Source organism: Oryzias melastigma, linkage group LG7, assembly GCF_002922805.2.
Source record: "Oryzias melastigma strain HK-1 linkage group LG7, ASM292280v2, whole genome shotgun sequence".
Lineage (NCBI taxonomy): Eukaryota > Metazoa > Chordata > Actinopteri > Beloniformes > Adrianichthyidae > Oryzias > Oryzias melastigma.
The window spans coordinates 3797363-3809823 of NC_050518.1; the positions used below are offsets into that span (position 1 = coordinate 3797363).

The following is a 12461-nucleotide window of genomic DNA, read 5'->3' on the forward strand; positions in this document are numbered from 1 at the left end:
TTAGCTTCTCTCTACTAGTTTGTCCTCTTCTCTGCGTTTGCCCTTTCTTTCTTCATCATCACCAGAGTCATCCTACACACCACCAACTTGACCCATCTTGTTTGAAGCAAGCTTGTGATTGACTGATTTTTTTTTTTTATTTTTATTTTGTTTACTTCAAATGTACTCAACAAGGCCAAGAATAGAACAGGAAAGGAAACTGACAGTTTACCGGAAACCAGTTATTTACTTCCCAATCAATTTTTTACCTTATACCAACACAAACTTGTTTTCCATCTATTGTTTTCAACTAATACCGCTGTTATTCTCATAACTAGATTGTTTTTTTTTTGTTTGCTTGTTTGTTTGTTTTTTTGTACGTATCTGTGTCTTTTAAACCCCTAGGCTTAAAGTGAAGAAGGTGGTGGAGGGGTAGGAGGGATAAAAAATTAGATATCACATTTATTTTTGGCTCCTATGAAATGCACATCGAAGTTTCAAATTAATTTACAACACAATACCTAATTTTATAATTTCAGGAACATACCATGCTTTACCTTTTTCTGTGTCTAAAGCTGAGACATTAGTTACAACATGCTTTTCTTGCCTGTAAAATCAATAAAAGTATTGTATGTAAAATGAGAAATGAAAGACATCCCTAAGTTTGCTGAAGTGTCTTTAAGACGAGTTTAAGAGCATTTGTTAAACCCTTTTCAAGATCTCTGCTTTGGTTGCCTGTCAGCTTTGGCACAGATTGTCCTTCTTTTTTTTTACTACATTAAAAAACAGCTTTGGTTCTTCCTTTTTATGGGGTCTGCATTGACCTTACAGACTTCCAAGAACTCTCTAGTCTCCGGGGTATTTTCTTTTAACTGTCCCAAATGAAAGCAGCTCAGCAAACAATGAGTTCTCATTTTATTGTTGTTGCCTTTTTCAGTGTAAATAGCCTCCCCCAAGATCTGAGAGCTTCTGTCTCTGCGGAAATTGTTAAAGAGAAACTAAAGACTGATCTGTTTAACTTGTCTTTTATTCTTGCTTTATCATTTTAGTGTCTCCTGGTTAATGTTTGTATTTCCTCCTCTGGCGTGTCCTTGTTTCATACGCTGATGATAATTTCAGCTCCTGCACTTTTGTGGTTGCTTCTTTAATATGTGTCTGGGCTATTAGAAGGTCTATAAAGTACTTTATAGTGCAACACTTTTATATGAAAAAATTATAAACATGGGTTCAGAAGTTAACTGAGTTATACTTGGTCAACACCTGCTCTGTTGGTAAAATACAACAGAGTAAGCACATCATTTAGCTCATGGTTTACTCTAATCCAAATAACATGCATAACAAGCTGTGAGGGATCGAGCGGCCAATGAGGACAACAGAAGATTCATCCAAAAATGAAAAGTTTAATTTTCTCAAAAAATGGTAGATAATTTACAAAGTGGGCCCTTAAAAGAGGTCAACAAAACAGAATTAACTCAGGCAATAAACTTGAACTTAACTTTAACCAACTGAACAGACCAAGTAACAGAAATGAACTGACCTAACCTAAGACACAACAGGGGAACATATATAGTGGGCGATCAAACCACTTGGCAAACACGGGGGAACTAAACATTTAACAAAGACAACAGAAAATACTAAACACAAAAATACTGGTCTTTCAGGAGAAAAAGCAAGCAAAAGAAAAGTACACAAAAATGATTAACAACTTAACAGCAACTCTTTACAGAATCAAAGTAAATAAGCATTAAATTAGTCCATGTTTCCCCCCTGGAGACTTCTGGAGGTGGCGCCTGCCAATTGCCCTGCTACAGCATTTAAAGGCTGTGATGGCTGCATTTCCTCCTTTGGCCCAACAGCACAGCTCCAGGAGCAGAACCCCAGCCACACCCGCAGCAACCAGCATACACGGCACTGGTAACTCAAAACAGGTGAAATTAATCAAACAACCCAATATGAGGAAATCAAAATATGTGTTTCTACAAATAAACATAAAATAAATATATATTTTAACTCAAAGAAATGTTTGTGTTTATTTACAAATGAATTTTAAATGTATCAAATATATGAAATAAAATGAAGTGTGCAGTGTATTGAGGTTACCACCATTTTGTTGTGGGTGTGGCAGAGAACGCTGCCATCACACAAGCCAAAAATCGGAGCAAGAGTACATACTAAACAAATTTACCTGAGGTTACTGGTGGTAGCTCCATGCCTGTTAACATAACTTAACCTTCAAATGACCCATGTCTACATAAGAGTTGGCATTTAGCATAAAGGGCTCCATTCGATTGGTCAAATGTCTACACACCAGGCATGTGTGACGTGTTGAAGAACAGCCTGAATGGTGATTTTTGAACTCGCTTTTGGCATATGGTGTTCTCACTGGACTGTTGCCACTTGATACTAGTGCATGTACTCACAGTTGGAAGAGGCTTGATGTCAAATGGTCAAAACCGTTAAAATCTGGTAAATCTTGCTCAATACTTTTTCTTTCACAGCTCTATTCCGGTATTTGAAAGTCTTGGTGTCATATATTTTCAGCCGAACACGAGCTTTACTTATTAATTTATCCTTATTGAACACTTTTCAAATAGTTGGTACTTATGTGTAGGGGCGCCGCTAGCGATTTTGGGCCCCATGAAAACTATTTTTATAGGGCCCCTAATACAGCAGCAAATTTGCATTAGGGGCCTTTGTAGGCCCCCCATCAGTTTGGGTCCCTACAATCCGCCACCTTTACACCCCCCACCCCCCGTTTCGGCGCCCCAGCTTCTGTGTTTCAAAAAAGACGCTATCCATACGTCACCACCAAATTTGAGTCCCTGATTGGTCAAAGTTGGACTGGTTTAACTTTTGACACATGCTCAGTCACTACATGCTGTGTACGTAGAGCCTGAAAACTGACTTAACCCTTGTGCTATCTTTAGGGGTCCAGATGACCCGACCCTTATATTGATGTTTGATCTCTTCCATGACAAAGGTGGACAGGATTTCAGATGACCCCACTTTTAATGTATACATGCCTAGGATAGCACAAGAGTTATACTTGCGTAGCGTCTTATAACTGTACATTTACATAAACTTTTCATTGGAAGTGGTCTCTAGAACGTGGATTTCTGAACAAGGTGTGAACGTAGTATTAAAGGCTTAATTTGATTCTTGGAATACTTCAAGCTGCCATGAGATTTTTTAGCATGTGTGTAAAAACACCCAAGGAAAAAAATGTATTGCAGTTTCCGCTGTCTTTGGCAATACGCGTATCGTCCGGGCTGTTATTGCGATGATGATAAATTTGCGATTTATTGTGCAGGTTTAATGGATGGAGTAACATACTTTGATTCACAGCTATAAAGCACAGACTTGAAATTACAATGCACTGCCTTTTTAAGTGTTAATACAGAAACAAGAACAATTCTCAAAATAAACTCACACCACTTTGTATATATTTATTTTCTACAAGGTAAAAACAATGATTTGTTAAAATACCAAAGAATAAAAAAGTTTAAAATGGTTGTAAACAGGTAACAATGGCAGCAGTTCCTTTACATTTTATGTAAATTAACAGGTACAGTTGATTGTGATCCCCTTTGTTTACATGAGTTTATGCTTCTTTGCTGTGCAACTGGCAGTTTGGTCCTCCAGTAAAACTTCCTACACCCTTGAAAAGAAATCAATTTACGTCAGTACGCAAAGAACATTGAGTGTATTCAGTGGAAGCCGTTGCTCTGTAATGACAAACATTTATTCTGTATTTCTTTACACAAGGGACAGAGTTTGTTCCTTGTCTTTCAACGGATTGAAAACAGGTAGAGGCATTATCACCTGTTGAGTTCCTTTGCTAAGGTGCCAGTAAATGTGCCACAGGCAGACATTTTCTGGTAGATTGTTGTATGGCCCTGTTGTTTTGCTCCTTACCCAGAACACTACACCTGTCGTCAGACTGTTGGTGCATTCCAACCACAGAAGGTTAACAGAAATGTAGGCAGGTACCGGGAAACCGCAGAGCTGACACGTGACAGACACGACCAGATAGGGCATCCAAAATGTACAGAAGGCTAGGGTTAGGCTGATCCACAGAGGCGGCCGTGACCAAATAATTTCCTTCTGGTAATTCTTTCCATTGTTCCTCCCATCAGTGGTTTGTGTTCCTGCAGAAGTAGAAAACAGGTCGCTTTTGTTTGTTTGTTCCTGCCTTGCCTCTTGTAATTGGTCAGCCTCTTTCATCCAGTGGAAAATTCCGGAGCAGAATGGCAGCAGGGCAAATATTGTTGCAATGAAAAGTAACGATGTAATGGTGCCCACCACCATCGACTCTTGTACCTCACACACCAATGCGTGTTTCCCAGTTTCATATTCCATTTCCACTGGTTCAGTGTTGACGAAGCTAACCGAGAAAATGATCGCCACCGTCCACACCAGTAAAGTAGAGCATATGTTTCTGAGGGATTTCAGGAATGTAGCGCATCTGCTCGCATGAGTATTGTCCAAGCAGTAAAAAAGTAAACCCAGGCACATCATAGGCAGTGGCAGCACACTATATATCGCAGATGCTTTAGCCAAGAGGGTGCAGGGGGACACAAAAGACCTCTCAGTTCCAAGAAACCATGTGGTCACCATTAAAAATGTAAAAACCGAGTCAGCCAGTGTAATGGACATGCTGCACATGCTTAGAAAGTAGGTGTACTTCTTTGGGCTGCATAGAAAGAAGACCACCATGTCTAATCCCAACTTGAAGAGCAAAAGTAAACAATAGCTGCTGTAGTTGTCTGTGTGATAGCCAGAGAGGTCCCATTGCTCCAGGATTGCCAACATTTTCAACATTTTGGGGTTTGCCTCAGATGCCGATGAATACTCTGGTAGTATTTGTGTTAATGCAGAGTTCGGTTTCAAGACGCACGAGATAGTCCTGTAACAGATGCAAAACAATGAATGAGAAGACAAGTTAGAACTAAAAAAATTCACAACTCACAAGAGACAGAAAAAAAACTGTCAAAAAGTAAAATCTTCATCGACTAAATATAATGTTCAGTGTGTGATATGAAGGACTTGTGGATGCTTTTAACAATCATCCATAAATGCACAGAAGTTATGCAGTTTAGGATGGTAAAAAAACGTATTTAAATGTTTACCTGGACTGCATTTTAATTATTTCTTAAAAGTTCGAACCTAAATGAGTCTCATACTAAAAAGCCACAGGTATTACATTGACAAAACAACAGCTTCGCCCTCTCAGAATCTGTCCAGTCATCAAAAGATGTCATCTTTTGATGACTGGAGAAGGGAAGTTTACTCTCTTGTCATCAAAAGACGACTAGAGTCATCTATTTTGAGAAATGATGCAGTTTTTAGCCAAAAAAGACAGTTCCTGCAGAGTGGCATTAGTTATTTAGAAATTCACTTCTGAGTTCTGGGCAGGACTGTTGGTGTAAAGCAACCCCGCTCCCTCTACCCTTCCTTGTTGCAGAGAGGTCAGATCTTGTGGCCTGTCTACTGCATTTTCTACATAATAAATAAACTCTTTTTCAAACTGCCTTATTGTTGTGATTTACAACGATTTGAATAAAGAAATACTCAGAAATACTTTTTTTTTCTTTATATTTGCCCTTCATCATCAGGTAAATGCCACAAAAACATGTTAAAAGCACAAAAAACATGTTTTTTATTTGAGTGGGTCTTTTATACTAATAATCTCTTTCTTTGTTTAAAAAAAGAAATCAACGGGCCAGATGGTCAACACAAACATTGTCTATCGTAAGCACACTTTTAAGTTTTTGCTCCTAAGACTATTGAATTTAAGAAGCTGTTGTCAGTAAACTAATTTAGTTCCAGTAACTATTGCGTACATAATTTTGTTTGAAGAGTACACTTCTTACTAACAAAGAACATTTTAGCATAATATATATATATTAAACATGCAGGAACTTATGAAATATCTAGCCTTACTTCAAAGTTTGTAACCAAATTCCGTCATGGCAGGTTTTCAAGTTAGATTAAAGATTGACTCAGAAAATAGTTTTGAGCTGCATGATTAGTGACCTTTCCAAGCAGATCTTTCTGTTCTTAAGTTGCCCTTTTTTTAATCTCTGCAGATACGAGTGTCAGCTCCTGCTTTACAGCTATGTAAGCACTAGATTGTGTTTATTACTTTAAATATTTTACAAACTGAGGTTTATATAGTTATTAAGCTACACTTTTGCTTAATTGTCGCTTTTGTCTCAATTATTTCACAACAATTTTACATGGTCCACATTATCTGCAGACTTGAGCCTCAGAGATTTTCTGCCCTCACATTTGGTGGGTTTTGTTTTACAAGTTTGTGACTTTACTTTTTTATCAATTTCTCTTTGCTGTTGAAAATCAAACTGAGAATTTTAGGAATTGTTTAGACTAAAAAGCTTTACTTTAGATTTTTTTAACTCCGTTTCTGTGAACATTCACTCCCATCAGCATCAATTCATCCAGCCGGACATTTAAGTTTCCATAACCGAATATAATCAGAAACAGACAAAATAAGGAAATGACTGTACCTGGTTTTTCCAGTGCCCACATTTTCAGCAGTTCAGTAAACTTAATGGTTTGGTAAAAGGTTGTGCATGCTTTCATCGGCTGGAGTTTGACTGCGATGTAGTCAAGCCGCCCCTCCTTAGATGGCTCTTAAAGGCTCCGCCTTTTCTTTTGTGATTGCACACTCGCAACACCCTCCTTGTTTCAGAGAAAACCTGTTTGCTCTCATATGCCCAGCAGGTGAGCGCCTTTTCTTGCAATCATTTACATGAAGTGAAGCAGGGAAATGCAACACATACCGACTGAAACCAGACTCTTTGGGTGGTTTTGTTTATTTGTTTCCCAACAAAAGCAGCAGCGATACAATTCCACGAATCTACTACTGCTTAAATGTCAGCTTTATGTTGCTTCTCAGAAACACGATATTACCCGACAGTTTTAATTTCATCAGTTTGCTCTGCGTCTCTGTTTGACGAGAAGTTTTGTGTAGCTGCAGGATGGTTAAAAGAGGTGTGGTGTGGATATTTAAAGTCTTAAGTATGATTAAAAGCTTGGTATGTTGTTGCAATCAATAAGAACATTTTGCAACCGATTTAGACCACTTGTACATCTTCAATCTAACTTTCCTATTTATAAACTGAGCCCAAAATGTAATATAAAAGGATTTTACTGGAACCTAATTGGCACTGGAAAAAATGGAGTCTAAAATAAAAAATAAAACTATTTCATCTTTCAAACAGTACTTTATTACTCGTCTGATTCTTAACTGTTGCACTATTAAATTTCTGTTTTATCAACATTTTGTGTTATTTTTTAATTCATAAATATATTTGTTCTGCATTTTTTTCTGTTGTCTGTTTTATTTTTATGGCGTATGCTGCTGACCTCTTAGCAAGATCGCCCTTGGAAAAAAGATCCCGATTTCAACAAATTCCTGTCTGGTTAAATAAAAAACAAAATTGGAAAAAAAAGAACAGAGTAATAAAAATTCTTAATTTTAGGAATAATTAAACTGTCTTACTTGCCTTTACTCATAGGTGTGTCAAAGAAGCTTTCTTCAAATGAAGAGCAGCGTGAAAATCAACACCATGATCTTTTCTGTTTCATATCTTTGCCAGGGCACTATCAGTACATTACAAGGACTAGTGGCTGCTGGTTTTCCTGGTAGTAATTTGCATTTTTTGAAAATGAGCAGAAAGTCATCTAGTTGTACCAGCATTTAAGTTGGTGTTCACACAACACTTTTGTATTTTTATCCAATTAAGCCGTCACACAAATAAATCATAATGGAAACTTTAATGTGAAGGGAAGGGTTTTGTTGTTTCTAAAGCACTCTGATCATCTTCTGAGCTGTTTTAGAAGCGTTCCCAGTGATGCTTTGATCATGATTATGCTGTTTTTAGCCCAAATTGAAAAATATATGTTGTTTTCTAGGATAGTTTTTGCAGAGCGGCAATAATTCATTAGAAATTTGCCTCTTACTTGGAGCAACCGCCCATCCCCCTTTCTCTCCTTGTTGCTGAGAGCTCCCTGTTTACACTCTCTCCTGCTAGCTTACTGCCCCTCACAACCACAATCTAACATTACAGGTGCAACAAAAAAGCAAGCATATTGGAGCTATCCACATATACAGTTCTGAGCCAGATACTAGCTCAGACGAGGAAAACACAAGACGTTCATGGTTGTGTTTGTCTACAAATGGATGCTTGTAGCTCAGAATGCAGCTGAGTACAATTTTTACATCTCAAATATAGTCTTTTACAAACTACTTTTTGTGTCTGCTCCTAGTTCAGCACAATTTGAATAAAGAAATACTCAGAAATGAAATTGGAGCTTTTTTTATTTACATATGTTCTGCATTTTTAGAAAAAGGCCACAAGAACATGATAAAATCACCAAAAACACAATTGTCAACACAGTGGGTCTCTAAATTGTACAATTGTCATATGCTTGAACATTAACCAAATAATACTATAAAATTTGGGGGAAAACAAAGCTTTTATTGCCTTAATTAGGGCGGCCGTGGTGCAGTGGTAGGGTGGTCGACTCCTGATCAGAAGTCAGCGGGTTCGACTCCGCCTTGCCCGCCCATGTGTCGAAGTGTCCTTGGGCAAGACACTGAACCCCGAATTGCCTCTGGTGGGAGGTTGGCGCCAGTGTTCGGCAGCGGAGCCACCACCAGTGTGTGAATGTGTGTGTGAATGGGTGAATGGGTCTGTGACTGTGAAGCGCTTTGGGCCCTCGAAGGAGGGTAGAAAGTGCTATACAAGTATACGCCATTTACCATTTAATTAAAATGAAAGGTCTTCATATTTGAGAAGGTATAAGATCCTTATTCCCAATTGTTTGATACAAAATGTCCTTTAACCCTTTAACATCTTAGGTGTCACTGGTGACACTTAAACACAAAATCTTAAAAATTCTGTAGCTTCTCAACTGGCGCTTCTCTCCTTTAGAATCTACTGGAATTACGTTGATCGTGTGAACAGTTGAAAAGTTACAGTAAGTCAAAGAACATAAACACTGGAGCGCCGGTGTTAAATTGTTAAAGCTGAGCATTTATCAGCTATTTTCCTATTGAAAACATTTGTAGAGGTGGTGACAACTTTTAACAAGCGATTTAATTCAGGTGAAAATGTCACATTTGTTTTTTTTTTTATGTCACAGTTTGTTGAAAACAAAAGAGGAACTTTTGTTAGTTAGTTATAACTTTCTGAGGACTACATACCAATGAATGTTAAAAAAAAACCTTTGGGTTCCTGGAAGGACACAATGAACAGGTTAACAGGACATCTTTAGTTTTAGTTCCTTCTCCAGAGCTTTATTTGATGTTTTGAAATGTCAGTTTTATGGAACAAGTTTTACATTTACACCCTCAATCACACCTATAAAGAGTTAAAGATTCAACACATAACCAGATGGTTTTATTTTGTATCGGGTCTATAGAGGTGCTTTTAAAAATAGACATTTCACTACACCTAAAGGTTATTCTGCAAAATTCACAAATAATGCTTTTTAGACTAATCCAGACTGTTTTTCTTTTCGTTGATTATGCATAGGTGCACTGTTTGTTTTCATAAAAATGCCTTCCTCTTTTATGTAAAGTATTACCTTTTGTTGGCAGACTTGATCCCAAACCTGTTTTTCATGTCTGTCAGGATGTTGGACGGATGAAGATTGAGCTGTTTGCTGATGTGGTTCCAAAGACGGCTGAGAATTTCCGGTTAGTATCACTCCTCTTTCCAGTTGACTGAATTAGCTTTATCATTTTGTGTTCATGTTTATTATAAAAAAAATAATAAATGTTCAAATTTTAATGTATTTTAAAAAATATAATCACGTTCTCTTGCAGGCAGTTCTGCACAGGAGAGTTTCGGTGAGGCAGCAAATGGTTTGAAATTTGAACTTGTACTTTTTAATTTTTTTTCTCCAAAGCAATTGTTTATTCTTTTACACTAGGCAACTTTCTTTAAGTTTTGAGGAAGTCCTCAAGATGGCAGAAAAGTACTTTGTATTCGTTCAGGACCTTATGAGAGAGCTATTAGATAGCGGTGAAATGTCCTTGAGCTTCTTCTTGTTTGCTTTGCTGATGGACAGACTGACAAACAGAAATGTTTGTGGATGATGATGTTTGCAGATGACATTGTGATGTGTAGTGAGAGCAGGAAGCAGGTGGAGTAACATCTAGACAGGTGGAATATGGAGAACTTTAAGGGGCTTGGTTTAAAAATTGCAGAACAGGGGTGGGCACCAGGGGCTGCATATTTGCTTGTTTTCTAACTTACTCTGCTCTGGCATATTCTGATTGGCTAGAGACACACCTGATCCAGGTAAGATCCAGGTAATCCGGTGTTAGAAGGGCAATAATACCAGGAAAATGTGAAGACACACCTGTCCTTGAGGCCTGGAATTGCCAACCCATGGTCCAAACTGAGGAAAAAGATAGAGAACCAGGTGTACGAAGGTTTCAGGTGTGAGGTGTGACAAAAGAGTCAGGACGGGAAAGGTGTGGAAGACTGTGGTGAGAAAGAGACAGGAGGCAGAGCTGAAGATGCCGAGGTTCTCTTTGGGTTTGATGAGGATGGATAGGATCAGGAATCCATCAGAGGAACAGCTCATGGTAGATAATTTGAAGTGTTTGGACAGATTCAGAGGAGATACAGTGATAATGTTAGGAAAAGGATGCTGAGGTTGTTTCCACCAAGGAAAGAGTTCTAAAGGGAGACCAAAGAAGAGGTTCATGGATGTATTGAAGGAGGACATGAGGTGGGTCGATGTGACTGAGGAGGATAAAGAGGAGAGGGTTTGATGGAGGCAGATGTTTCATACGAGTGAAACCCAAAGAAGAAGCATGATTCACTAGAAAAGTCAATTCTCTAATCTGAAAATGCCATTTCATAATTAATAAATAGCTAGTAGTCATTGAATGTTGAGTTTTTGATTTTATTCTCGCTTACAGGAAGGATGGCGTTCCCATCGGTTACAAAGGCTGCACATTTCACAGGTACACAAAATTATAGTTTCACGTTTCATTGGGATTACATTTTATTTATTTTTATATATCTCTAAAATTCATATTTTTATTGAAAGATTCATAAAATCTAAAAATTCAGAGGATTAAAAAAAGCAAAATGCAGTTCTTGTTTAATTCAGATTGAGGTGTTGTGAGTAACCGGGATCTGAGTCAACTGTCTGTTGGCGTAAATACGTTCTAGCTTATAGAGTTACAGTGTCAAAGAGACTCATCTCCTGAGCGACTGGAGAACTCTTTGTCTGAAAAGTATCATGAAATCTTATACCATAATCCCTTTCTGAGTGGGCAAAACACAAAATCTGCTCGGCAATTGAAGCTGCACATCAATTCACCAATTCTTAAAACCATTCATACACCAAGTATTACTTGGAATCAAAACAAGGACTTTAAATCTAGGACATCACTCTTCATTTTCTTAATACTTGGAACCCCTATTTAATAGGACCAAAGCAGAGGTTCCAGGTATTGTGAAAATAAAAGAGATCAGACAAAAATCCAGACATTTTCCAAACCTGCTTAATCCCCTTTGAGGGATGCTGGAGCCTATCCCAGGCAATATTTGGCTAAGGCAGGTAAGATCAAATCAGGATCACCCTAAAATGAATTAAAATAAAAAAGAAAAATTGAAGATAGTTTATAACTCAAAAGTACATGTTGAAAACTTAAAGAAAAATTTAAAAAATGGGGAAAAATTGTAAATTTGAATATATATATATATATATATATATATATATTAATTAAACTTGGAACAAATTTTACAAATTTGAAAAAAAAAGTTAATTTGAAACTTGATTAAAAAAATCAATAAGCCTAAGTTTGTTACCAATTGGAAAAAAAAAAGTTTACTCGTTTTTGCTCTTTTGAATTTTCAATTTTTGTTTCTCATTTCATTCTCCCTTTTTGTTTTCAGGCCTCAATTTACAGCTTAAATTCAGACTTTTTGTTTTAGAGTTTATCCTAATTTATATTGGAGCTGGGCTTTAAGCGGATTGGCAAGCGGATTGGCTACCGAGATATGATTGACATCGGGCGACAGAGGTTATGGTGACGTCATTTCCCCTCCAGAGTACCGGTTGGTGCCACCCATATCATCCCTCCTCTGATGTGGCGTACAGAAATGATGATGCGCTCCCAAAGTTTGGTACATCAGAGGAGGGATGATATGGCAGCGCCAACAACAGACGCTGTTTTGGAACAGAAATGACGTTACCTAAACCTCATTTCGTCCAATGTCTATCATGTCCAGGTAGCGAATAGGGTCAAAGCCCCGCCCCCAATGTAAAAGTAAGATCTACTCTGAAAACAGAAAGTCTGAATTTAAACTGTAAATTGAGGCCTGAAAAGAAGAGAGTGAGGGATACGAAGTAGCAAAATTTGAAAATACGAACCGCAGCTGTTACAAGTAAACATCATTTTTCACTCGGTTTAAGTTTTAGGTTTGTGC

At 37.7% G+C, this 12461-nt stretch overlaps 2 protein-coding genes across 2 annotated transcripts in view; one reads left to right on the forward strand and one right to left on the reverse strand.

Moving 5' to 3' along the window:
• Nucleotides 1-12461, forward strand: part of ppih (peptidylprolyl isomerase H (cyclophilin H)) — a 19193-nt gene that overhangs the window by 2478 nt on the left and 4254 nt on the right. The window contains exons 2-4 of the mRNA XM_024293971.2: nt 9642-9706; nt 9836-9859; nt 10943-10987. Coding sequence (XP_024149739.1) covers nt 9642-9706; nt 9836-9859; nt 10943-10987 — 134 coding nt within the window. The remainder of the gene's footprint in view (nt 1-9641; nt 9707-9835; nt 9860-10942; nt 10988-12461) is intronic.
• Nucleotides 3402-6620, reverse strand: si:dkeyp-100a1.6. Its single transcript, XM_024293970.2, has 2 exons — nt 6507-6620; nt 3402-4885 (listed from the first exon to the last, which is right to left on the reverse strand). Exon 2 carries the CDS (start codon nt 4798-4800, stop codon nt 3736-3738), a length of 1065 nt encoding a protein of 354 aa, XP_024149738.1. The 5' UTR covers nt 4801-4885; nt 6507-6620; the 3' UTR covers nt 3402-3735.